The 12,921-nt window shown below is 42.7% G+C and overlaps 1 protein-coding gene across 1 annotated transcript; it reads left to right on the forward strand.

Moving 5' to 3' along the window:
• Positions 1 to 10,965: 10,965 nt before the first annotated feature.
• On the forward strand, positions 10,966 to 12,223 carry LOC131890041 (BOS complex subunit TMEM147-like). Its single transcript, XM_059239312.1, has 4 exons — positions 10,966 to 11,264; positions 11,336 to 11,489; positions 11,592 to 11,813; positions 11,894 to 12,223. Exons 1-4 carry the CDS (start codon positions 11,188 to 11,190, stop codon positions 12,140 to 12,142), a joined length of 702 nt encoding a protein of 233 aa, XP_059095295.1. The 5' UTR covers positions 10,966 to 11,187; the 3' UTR covers positions 12,143 to 12,223.
• Positions 12,224 to 12,921: the final 698 nt, after the last annotated feature.

The raw sequence follows: 12,921 nt of genomic DNA on the forward strand, positions 1-12,921 counted from the left end.
ATATTAAGTTTCTATCATCAATATACATGCGTATTGTTTTTAATTCTTGAAAAAATAGAATTGTAGGAAATGAGAAAACTCGTTTCGATTTAAGTGTAATATATAGCCCGAAGAAATACAATCTATATACCCGTCAACCACAAAAGTAGAAAAAAGATTGAGATCAAAAGTCAGGACCGTATAATCATATGTATGAATGAACCACCACAAACCAAAGCGACAAAGACACCTGTTGTGGCGCCCAAAAAGATCAATTCCCCCCATTGAGTCAAGAGCTTGGATCCAATGCTCACCAGAAACAGGAACTGGCATGGAAACGATATTCTCATTTGTAAGTTGTAAGTTCAAATCTTCACTAGAAACTCAATCAATCCATCAAACGCTTTGGTCCTAAAACAAATTGGAAACACGGGATCATCCAAGCATCCATCCATGTCCAAAGTTTACCAGAGTTGTGTCAATCAAAAATGAAATGCTTACACGTTTATTTCATTTGATAGGCGATCTTTTTCCCCCAGGCGTTTTAAAAAATGGTCAAGTCAATGTTTAGTTGAGCTGGATGGTGTGTGTGTTGGCTTGTTAGTTTTGAAAAGTGTCAATCAAAATGCTCTCACAAAGAAATCAACCGCATGAAACTGACTGACCCCACAGAAGACGAAAAAACGCCATAAACCATGAAAAACGATTCCACGAATCCTAGTTCCATCCAATTTCGATTCAATGCGCACCACAAGGTTAGCCTCTGGATGAAACTTTCCGTCGGTTTGTTACTGATTGGGATTCTTGTGAACATCTGTTGAATCCCAAAATTAATCAATCCAGCTTTGCAAGGATCTCAGCGGACTTTTTGCTACTTAATGGCTAAATTTAATGCGGAGGCGTCACAACCTGCTTTTCGTTAATTGTGGTTAATCTAAAATGTCTTAGAATTACGCATTGATAATCCATAAGAGAGTTGTTTTAAATAGAAAATGTTACATGCTCAATGATTTTACGTCGGTCTGATCGCGAAGAAGGTTCGCTCTACTCTTTCAAATCCTTCCTTCCTTTCTTTTTCTTTCTTTTCCCTTGACCGAGCAAACCATTTGACGTGGTTCTGTTTCGGCTCCTTCTTCGTCTTCGCTTTTTCTTCCCCTTTTGGTTGCAATTCAGATCATGGCTGGATCGTTGCACTGCTGCCATTGCTGGTTTCGTGGTCGTCGTTCGTGGCTGTGATAACGAAGTTGAACTCCTTGTTCTACTGCTCTGTCTCTTCACTTCTGAGTTTGGAATAGGGAACAACGGAACAACGGAGCAACGGATAACAGAACGAGTGAAGACCATGATGACCGAGGGAGGAAAATCAGCCAAATTTCCATGTCAACCATATTTGGCTTGATTCCGTGATTCAGTCCTGATTGAAAGTCCATCCAGAGGGCTAGAGCCCAGTTCAAAAGGGTTCCCAGAACACAGAGTACCAACGCATTTGACATATTTTCCCTAACATGCAATTTAAAACGAAAGCAGACAGAACCCTCATTGTGGTCAATCACGAGGCCAAATACTCACCGTTTGACCGAGGAATGGTTGGTTAGATGGTTAGTCTCGCCAGTCCTAATCAAGAGTCCAAGAGAGTCCAGAGACCCGAGGAACATGAAATGAGCGCTGGGTAATTTCTAGCCTTTTCTGGTAGTCTGTTCCAATAAATTCAAGGGGTCCAAAATTGGATTCGGAATTTATTTGAATTGAAGAGAGGAAACCAAATTTGATTTGATTGTCCTCGTTTCGTTTCATGGCTAGCCCTCTCGCACTCTTTGGCCATTCTTCGTTGGGCCAAGGAACAAGATCCGGTCTCCGGTGTGGGTCCAAGCTAGCCCTTCAATTTCTAAAGAAGGGTGACTTTGATACACTGACAAGAGAGCAAACAAATCCCAATTTTGCAGACAGCCAATGGAGAAAAAAACGAAACAGATCTGAGCCAAGTCCGAATTTGATCGTAAACATTTGCACCAAACAATCCACCTTCGATCGATCCATGAATCCATACATCTACCACATACGAATTGAACTGTAAGTAGCTTTACTTACCAGCCTGAGATGGAGAACCGCATTGTGCTCGACTAAGATGAAAAAATCTATCTGAATCGAATGGACCGTCGAAGGAAATAGTAGCAATCTCACTCGCCTTTGCAAATTGGATCTCGTGAGTAGGAATAGACAAATATTCCCCATTTCTCTGACTCATTACCGCGCCATCCTAATTTGTGGGAGCGTCCACGAGGCAGGCAGTTTCTCTCATGATGATGTCATTCTAAAATACTGCCCGTTGGAGCAAACATCAATATCCTCCTCCTTATCCTACATATATGCTTCGTTCCATTCATCCATCCGTCCATCTATCCAACCATTCGTCCAACCACCCACCCATGCATGCATGTGTGAGTGAGGGAGTGTGTGAATGAGTGAGTGTGTGTGTGTGTACTATCCTGGGATCTTGGTCCATCCGATGAGGTGAGACGACAGGGCCAAGATGACGCATCTCCCCCACAATATGTACCAACCAGCGGCTGCAATGCTATGGGAGATAATTTCCAGGACTGAGCCGGCAATTACAGATAGATATGTTTCCAACGCCCTCTGCTCTCTATCCATGAGTATTTCCAATGTTCCTGAATTATCATTGTCCTGTCTTTGCTCGCATCACAACGACTACATGTTTGCGAGCCCACGAGGTTGCACAGAAAACACCAGATCCGGGGAGCTTCCTTGATGACCATGACTCAGCTTCGGGGGTGATTTTCTCGCACTCTTCTTTTCTTCGGTGTCTGAATCGTCTGAATACATATTAAATCTAGTTTTGCCTTGGCCCCTTTGTTCTGCAGCTTCTGTCTCGATCGAGAGAGGTACTAATACCGTATTTACTAGTGCACGTACACACAAATGCGCTGGAAACCTCCCTGGGACCCTCGACATTGAGTGAGGGTGGATTTGCGAGTTGAGTTTGGGGTAGATCATGGTGCGGATGGATAGGACGAGCTAACGCAACGTCTGGTGTTTCATTGACTAACTATTGTTAGAGAAGAGGAAATGCCACCCACATCAAAGATCACAATAAAAGAATTCTTGCACGGAGCGCTCTTCTGCATATTATGCTAATATTTCCTCCTTTGCTATCGATCTATGGATGGAGACATTAATCCGCGAAAGGCACAGAAACCAATGGGGATTTTTTGGGCTACTTCGAGGTGAAATGTTCATTTTTGATCCAGACAGTCAATCTTTTCGTGGAAATAGAAAGAAAAAGCAGACTTGCTGGTTCTTAAACAATCCAGCCGAGACTTGGATGGCCACTAAGACCGGGGAGGGGATAATAGGAAAGGGGCCAAAGCTTTGATCATGCTCATTATCTGATATATCTGACGGATAAAAATTGTCACGAGAGCCGTAGTTCACTCTTTAACAAAATGCGCCAAGCCGTTGTCACATTTTGAAAAGAAAAATCTGCCCATGGAACAACAACTGATAGCTCCATGGCAAATCGTTGATCCAATTTGTATTTTTTCCATTGCCAAATAAGGAAGACAAGTACTGTGAATTATGTACTGTGAAGGTTACATACACTTGCAGGCTTGGCGTATGCATTGTGGGTGTCCATATTCCTGCCATAACAACCATTGCGGCATTGCATTGCAGGCAAGACCTTTTGGGGCAAAAGATCAAATAACTTCAATATGGGGTTTCCTCTTCTTTCAGATTCAGTGGCTCGGTAGCTCCGTGGGTCCATGGGTCTACTCGACTACTAGCATCATGTATGCACAAGTGTTGGCTTTTCCTGAGTGGATGGACACACCGGCGTGTTCCAAGGAGCCTTTTGATATTCCTTGCATATGGATTGTGAAGGAGAGCCCTTATTGAGGGTATCTCGTAGCACATTGGTCTCCAACGAGCCAGGACCGCCAATATGTACATCCAATTTTCTGGAAGACATCATCTTTTGCTTTGAAGGGTCGCAAGTGCTGGATGGGTGGGTGGCTTCTCAGTTCTGGGGAATCACTTCCACTGGAGGAGAAGGACCCCGCCACATTTCCATGCGATGTTCCTTGCATATGAAAAGCTAATCTTCTAACATGGACTCGGCAGAGAAGGCTCTAACCTCCTCCATACGTTACACAGCCGAGCCAATGAGGCGAGTGAACGTCTTTGGGTTGAATAGACGTCAAGTGGCCTTAATAACCGAACTTGACTAACAAATAAGGACACCGCCTGTGATGCATACTTGCCCTCCGGGGAGATATGAATGAAAGCGACCAAACTGGACAACTTTCCTTCTGCAAAGCAGGCAACCCCAAAGTACATAGGTAGGGAAACTCACGTGAAGGCTGCCAGTGATGCGTGGTCACGACGGTTTGAATTAAAATGTCTGCCCAAACAAAAAGAGCTTTCTTTCCGCTTGATTTCCCCGTTATTTGAATAGGTTTTCAAAGCCATGAATCAACCTGGCTCGAGCTCTTCAGTTCGAATGTGCTCATTTACTTCATTTGCAGCCATAGAACAAGCAAGTGTTAATAGGGTGGAAACTGTTAGTAGTCTTAAGTGAGTTTGAATAGAAGCCCATCTAGGCCGTGTCTCAATTCCAGCATATTCGTCCATAGTAAATCCTAAATCCTAGCAGCTGTCAGCGCTCACTGTGCTTTCAATCACCACTGGCCGGTCCTTCCGACCAACGCCTGGTTTTAATGAGTTGAGTTATTTGCTTTCAACTAGTCAAATCAGTCGACAGGTCGACTCCTCATTGGTTGGATATCGTCGTAATTGAGATTAGCATTTTTCCACCTGGAAGCTCCGCCTTTCTCGAATTCCCCTCTCTGGTTGAATGGCACGCTGCTCCGAGGAATTCAAGTGAGCAATTTGAATATTCAATTCCAGCCCCTTCCTCCTCCTCACTCCTCTTTCTCCTCCTCCTCTTGTTTCGTGTTCTTTGGGAGCAATTCCCCGAGCTGCTGTTAGTGCGAGCCAGAGTTGCAATGACTTATGGCTCAGACTGGAAATTTGTCTCCCCCCTTTTCTTGGTCGCGTGCTCGTTCGTTCGATCCTTCGTTCGACTTGATTCTCGTCCAATGAAACTCGACGGTCGAATTCAAATGTGGAGCTCATTTCAAATTCAAATTTGAAACTGGGGCGCGCGCAGCCAATAAAAATGCGCGCATGCAGGGCACAAGTTGAGCATTGAGAGCGACTCAGGATTACTCCACGGTATTTCCATAAGTGCATGAATGGTCGGTTGTAATTCGTTGGAGCCTTTGATAACCCGTTGGTGTTGGTGGTGGTGTGGCTGCTCCTGCCTGCATAATCAATCTCGACGATTGTAGTATACTGTACATAGATAGATCAAGCACAGGAACCAGCAGCACGTTCTTTGGATCGTTTCTAACGAATTCATTTATGTGTTCGTATTAATGGCAAGCAAGCTGGTCGGCTGGGTACGTGTGCATACGTATACACATACACACTGTTCGGACGGTGATGTGCCCAATCAAGCTAGCTCGGGAGTAGTTCAAATTTAGTCCTCCGCCCCTCTCTAAGCCGATTCAATGGGAGATTTCAATATGCGGTGGATAAAAAGATCTCTGTATATCATTACGCTTCCTTCCTCGGCACTCATCAAAATAGCATACCAGTCAGTTTGCTATTGAGTCCGGGTCCGTGGCTGTGGCTGTGGCTGCACGTACTGTGTATGCAATAGAAGACGAGTCCTGATTTAGCCCCGAGACCCCCTTTATCCCCCCTTGCTTGTCTCCCCTTCTCCTCTTCGCTTGCCTCAACAACCCTGAGCTTACTTTTGTTCATTGAAAAACAAATTCAAAAAGACCGTTACTGCTTAGTTGGCTACGGACGACGACTATTTTACCACTCCTCTCAACAGTTCACCACGGTCGTGAATGCATGTGTAGTCACTACTGGTATGTATACTATTCTGTGCCTGATATGCGACGATGCATACAGGGTACGTACTACTATACAGACAGTTCGGAGCTCCAATCTCCCTCCACATGTGTCAACCAACTCAAGAGAAAGGGAAAAATTCTAAACGCGCTCCTGAATCTAAGAACAACGAAATTGCCATACCACCAATCCAACCAAGGGCGGCATAATTTGACGCTGGAAATCTGACTCACGATAGTGACAACCTTAATTATTTTCGAAATCCATTTTTGTAACCAAGTAAATCTTCCAAGTCAAGATTACCACATTGATTCATATGGCAGGGCGAAAGGATTGCACATTTCCAGGTTACAGCTTATGGTGTCGGTAGTAGCCATTAGACTGTATGGTAAAAGTCTGAAAGAAAGGTAATGCAGAAAATTTGGCCCCTCTCCTAAGCAAATCCCTCTCTTCTTTCCCACGATCTTTTTCCGTTCGTCACATTCTTGTCCCAATAGGTAAATCTTTGATCCCCCATACACCCATAGAAATCTTCTCAACCACAGCAATCGGGGCCTCAGTGTCTGGTTTTCAATGAAGGTGACTGAGTGGCTTTCTTGGGGCTTGAACCATGTACGTAATCAAAGAGTGGCTTCAGAACATATTGTTGTATCCTTGTGTTATTCAATTCACATGTTATGTTATCCCTCCTTCAATTCTGGAGCTAGATTCAATCGTAGTCATGTCAATAGTTCGAAAGCACCAAAATTTGATAATCTCCAACTTCTTGCTTGGTATCCCCTGAGCGTCAGAGATCTTGGTTTTCGATGTCGGGGTCTCTTTGAATCGCATTGCCATTCTGGATCTTGTCCACTTTTCTTTCCTTCACCTCTCCTTTATTTCCAACTTCCAGCTTCCATGTTGGTTTTCCATCGAATCGCTCACATGCACTCACTTACTCATTCTCTCTCATTCTCCCTCTCTCTCTCTCTCTCTCTCTCTCTCACACACACACACAGATACTCACGCATGTATGGGTACCTCAATAAAAACCACCTGAAGCTATATGGGGCACCAACCACCCGGTCCCATAATAAGAGTTGCTTGCCCATGGACTCTTCTATCAAGGGAGTGGATATGGTTCCTGGCCCTGCAAGACGTATAAGCTCCCCATTCAGAGGACAAAAGCTTCATTTTTTACCCAAAAAATCAGCCGCCTGGAGACATTGGTGGATGGTGTATCGTGGCGTATATTGAATCGATAATGATGTATATGGAAATACTAATCGGGGGAGAGAGAGAAAGAGAGAGAGGTTTGGGAACTTGTCTGAAAGAGTCGTTCATTTTGGGTCCGCCCGGTACCTTGCGGTAGCCACAGTGGCACAATCAACGGTGGAATGTTTCGCAAAAGGACCCCATTAATAGACATGAGAACATCGTGTGGGAAACATTTTTTCATCCACTGGACAAGTCCACAGTCTCCATCTTTGCCGTGGGGAATGAACTCGAGAGAGACACATCTGCATTAGTAGCTAATTCGTAAAAAAATAAGAGAAAAATAAACATTTTAATCCTCACAGTTTAATGGGAAGCTAAAATGGAAGAACGCATATTTCCTTATTTTTCACGGGGTTTCCTTAACCTACAAAACTTGGGGCGATGTTTTGGGGGAAGATAAGCCCTTTCTAGCTATTACGATTCACTTGGAAATTGGATCCATTGGAACCTCTCTCGCTGGAAAATGGATCTCAATTTTATGCTCGAGACATCAGAAGCTCGTCTTGAAGTTTCAAGTAGTTACTTCGATACATTCCAATTCATTCCGTATCTTATTTGCCGGTTCTACTTGTTCTGCAAGATCACCAAGCTACTCTTTTGTATTTGAATCACATTTGATTAAATCTCGTGGTTCTACAAAGGACCGAAGTCAAGGAAATGTGTAACCAAATGTCGTGGGAAAACACCTGCAAGTGATCGAAAGAACCACGAAAAAGTACTGGGTTTCACCCCAATTTCTGTGAATGAGCAGTTTGGCATTGAAAGTAGAATAGAACCACATATGGTCTGCTCAAATAAGGTAGAAGGTCGTCTTGAGCCGATTACATGGAGAACGAATGTAGCGACGCTTCTCGCTTGAAAGAGCAAACTCTTTACAGGACCAACATGCACAGTACCTACGTAAATTCTAGAAATTAGGAAAAAAAATCTTTACTCTACAAGGCTTTGACTATCAAATTTATTCGCTTCCTTTCCATAAATATCCTGTTGCATTCAAATCACTTTTGTTTTTCTTAATGAAAAAGTTGTTCAAGTTTGAGAAGGTACTATGAAAGGGAAATAATGAAGGGCTAAAATACCAAACTGAAAAATATCTTGATCCAAGTGGCTTTTTAATAGCCTCAAATTTGTGTTGATGACAGTTGGAATTTATACCGATCTGCTCCTTCATTATTTGAAAATGTGCATTACTGTTAGAATATAAGTATCATTCAATATCATGCTTACAACTCTGCATTTCCATTCAAAATTCAACGTGGACGGTTCAATTTCGAATTAAATGGATTGATATAAGACTACAATATTTATTACCAGGGGGATTAAAATCTGCAATTTATGACATTCAGCCTTTATTCCAATTTTGCAATTGTTCTCGACTATTTAGGCCAATGTCAAGAAACTGAGACTATTAACATGCACAAACCATTCTTGACAAGACTCTCAAGACTCTTTGTATTGACTTTGGGGCTCTAAGGTCTGAGGATTGAGTCGCGCTCTCATGTTAGGAGATTGCTCGAGTCACTAAAACATTTCTCCTTTCTTCAGCTCATGTTAACTTCCAAAGCTGTAGTTTGAACCCGCGATATCTACAAATTTGCAGAAAAAATAATCACCCATTTTTGCACGAAACAGCAGATTAATTGACAAAAATATACCGCATGACAAAAATTAAGACCTACAACGGTTAGGTTAGCTGATGATACCCTACTAACTTATCTTATCAGAAAAAAAAATCGGAACATTCGTCGAAGGAATGTGTTAGTAAAGGATCAGTTTCTTCCCCGAATAAAGTAGCGCCCTAAAAAGGGCAAACAATAGAGCTCATCTGATTGTAATTTTACTTGCCTCACCATTGATATTCTGGATTTTTATTTAGGAGTTGATTTCTAGTCAGTAGAAGCCCGATTATACTGTGATCAGGATAACCGAAGTAATGTTTCAGGGATCCCTGGATCGTATCTTCTTATCTTCTGGTTCAAAATTCTGGGATTTCGTAGCAATCTTCATGAGTCATAAATGTGGAAAAATAGATCCAAAACGTTAGAAGTTGGTTTTTGGAGGACGCTAACTACCCCGAGAAACATCTATTCGTTAATTTTTTGTTATTGTTACCGAGCTTTAAAATTCGTTCAATGTTAGACTGAGAAGGCAGATACACAAATAAAACAGTCTCTTTTGTCAAAGCTCATAAAAATCGAGATGATGGATGATAGTCAGAGCTTTATCAATGCATTCTAGGAGAACGCCCGTGTGGGTGATTATTAGAATTTCCGTGGAGTGACCAATAGGGGCCTTTTTGTAGTTTCTTGAGAAGACGTTTACATATAAAAAAAACCTTATAACACATAACTTCCCTAAATTTGACTTGATTTCACAAAAGCTGGATTCTTGGATACAGTAGTCTCTTCTCCTCTGGTTTCACCCTTGTCACACAGTGCCCAAAAAGTTTTCAGAGAAATACTTGAACGCAGTACTTACATCTTGGTAGTTTTTTACCTTATGATTCTATTGCTTTATCCAATTCTAGCTCGTATTAAAAACTTGGATTCCGAAAAACTACCATGATCTTACTGGATATGTCCGTCAACACTCAGTGTGGCATTTTAACCACCGTGTTGGTCGTCTCATTAATAAAGCGAGAAGGGTAAGCCACGAGTTGTTAGAAATATGGACTGCCAATGTGCTTCCCACCAAATCGGCTTGCTCTTGGATATAGCAAATCTGAACCACACTTCGAACTAAGGTAATGAGATAAAAAAAAAAAACGTCGATCTTCTCAATTGAAGGCAAGTTATTTTTATATTTGTCACCTGTAAAGTGGTTCGTTTTAAAGTTATGTTGTCAAAATCTTATCTAGCCGACGAAGAGCGTTAAGTTTATTAAGTTTGGACTTACCTCCTGAGTTCTCTAAGGCTCAAATTTGGCCAAGTTAATCCATACACCCACATCATGTGGTCTCATGAAGTGCTTATTTGGCATAATGTGAACAATTTAGGAGGTGATAATTTTTGCCTTCCATTTGCAGCCAACACTAGAAGTCCGTGTCGGATCATTAAAGAATCCGACTTATGATTCCCCTGACTGGCAGAAGGACTAAAATTATCCCCCTGATCAAGCTAAAGTTACATAATAAATTTGCATCCAAGGCCAAAATTTGCAGAAAATCTAGGATATGCACCTGTCTTTTGGCAAATTTTGGTGCCTGCCTTCTGCTCATTTAGGCATTCTCAGATCAGTGCCCTGCCTCCTGTTATCTAGAGGAAAACAGGTCCAGTGGCAATCGAACGCCATCTATCAAACCGTCTTCAAACTTCAAAGTTCATGCTTGGCCACTATCCTGCTGTGCATGAAGCCAAAATCATTTCGAGCCACTTTTGCCACCTTTGTTTCCGGCCGGTATTCCCACCTTGCATGCTATTCTCATCTCTGGATGACCTGCCGGGACACGCCGCCCTGCCCTAACCTCGAATGAATGGAAGGCCTAAATTTATGATTGCTTAGGTTCACTCCGATGGGCCGTCACGCTCTCCGTTCTGGGCGTTCTGGGCGTTGTGGGGCCGCTGAGGGTAAACGTTATTCTCCACCGATTAGTTGGCGGTGCTACTTTTTTAAACTTAACGCAACCTTATCAGACCTAACCTAACCTTATCTAACCTAACCCAACCTAACCTAACACGATATAAATAGCCTTTAAGGTCCCTCTTCAAACCTTTCAAACAGTTTGTCACAATTTAAAAATGAGCACCGCCAACTAATCGGTGGAGAATAACGTTTATCGCCGCTGAGGGGAGGGAGTCAGCTGATACGAAGCGAGTGAATGAAGTGACGTGGGATCCGTGGGAACCGTGGGACGGACACTACTATCTTACCGATCTTACCGATCTTACTGATCTTACCATTCATTGACTTATGAATTGAACAGCACCCAAACATTCGTTGCTTCAATTATTAGTCATCCATCGTACTCAGAGATCAAGTTGGAGCCGGAAGACTCCGGACAACGGCGACATGACCTTCTACCATTTTGGCAATTGCTTGGCCTTGGCTTATCTACCTTATTATTTCACCTACAAGTTCTCCGGGTTGTAAGCATCATGGCAAGAATACCGAGTATTGATATGTGCTGACTGATGTACTGGATTGGGATTGATTTCAGGTCTGAATATGGCGCCTTCTGGAAGTGCGTGACGGCGGGCATGCTCTATTTGATGACTCAAATGGGCAAGATGCTCTTCCTGGCCACCTTTTATCCCGTGGCCGAAGAGGGCGACGAATTCAAAGATGTGGAGGCCCCTTTTGAGTTTTTCAGTGTACGTAGGCACCACATGCAGGAGGGGTAGTAGACATTGAGTGGTGTTCGGCATAGGACGGTGTGGTAAAATCGTTATCCCGATCTCCTGTTCCCTTTCCAGGGGTTCATGAAAGCCACTGTGGATTTGGTGGACATAGTGGGACTGTATTTGGTGATCCAACGCATCGGTGGCAAAGGACAAGTGAAGGTCTTAGCCTCAGGCTTGGGCTGGGCCTTTGCCGAATTGCTGCTTACCCGGATCATCTTTCTGTGGGTGGGCGCACGTGGCATAGAGTTCGATTGGAAGTACATCCAAAACAGCATCGATTCCAATATCAGCCTCGTGAGTCCGGGCACCTTTTGCCGGATTGAATGCCTGCGCCTTTCAATCCGCTGATTCTCATCTGTCGCTTTCGATTCCAGGTTCATTATCTCACATTGGCGTGTCTCGTGTGGCTGGCGGTTCGACGGGATGCCAATCCAGCGCTCAATCCCGTGTTAGCCATTCTCATAGGCATGTCCACTTACAAGACCTTGCTCTTGGATTCGTTCATTCACATGTTTGGTATCGGTGTGTGGACGGCCTTATTATACAAGGCCTTAATTTCCATGGCTCTGGGTCTGGTCTCGTTGCAATTGTTTGTGGTTTCCACCATCAATGACAAATACTAGTTGGAATTTTGGCTTATGGTTTTGTTTTTCACTCAGTTAATCAGTACTGATCTCAAGAATAAATTTGAAGAAATGAGTCAATTTTTTCGATTTTATGTTGGCTACCCTGGATTTTACAGACATTTTCTATGGAATTTGAAATGAGAGGTTGAGCCATTCCCAATTTCCAACTTCCGCTCCTTTAATTCAAGTTGAGCACAGAAAACAATTCACTATTTACAGATCCTGAATGTAAAAGTTTTGAAAAAACAAACACGAGTGTCATTACCTGAATGCAGAGACGCGAGAGGTTTGGCAAGTGGCTACACTTAGCAAGATATACGTTTAGAAAAACTTTTTATTATTCTCTAATTCCTTTCTGAACTCAATTTTTCAGAAATCTAATCGCTAGAATGTGTCATTAGAGTTCTTGAATAAAGATTAAAACAATTGACCAAGCACTCTGGTGTGATAACTACATCTTATTGAGCCTTACTTTACCAACGTAATTCTAATGACATGTCCGTGGTGGATGATATCTGTCTTGAGTAATTTTTCTCAAATCTATTCAAGTAAGACTTATTTACATCCTGGACCTTTATTTTATATCTTTTGAATCTTTATGCATCCTGTACCATTATTTACATCCTTTGCACCTTTTTGCATTCTGGGCCTTTGCTTGTATCTTTTGCATCGTGGACCTTTATTTGTATCTTTTGCATCTTGGGCCCGTTTCCACATTTTTTTGCATTTTAGGCTTCTGCTGTACGGCCAAGGCGTCTTGGGCCCGTTTCCACATT

Source organism: Tigriopus californicus, chromosome 11 (assembly GCF_007210705.1).
Source record: "Tigriopus californicus strain San Diego chromosome 11, Tcal_SD_v2.1, whole genome shotgun sequence".
In the NCBI taxonomy this organism is placed as follows: domain Eukaryota; kingdom Metazoa; phylum Arthropoda; class Copepoda; order Harpacticoida; family Harpacticidae; genus Tigriopus; species Tigriopus californicus.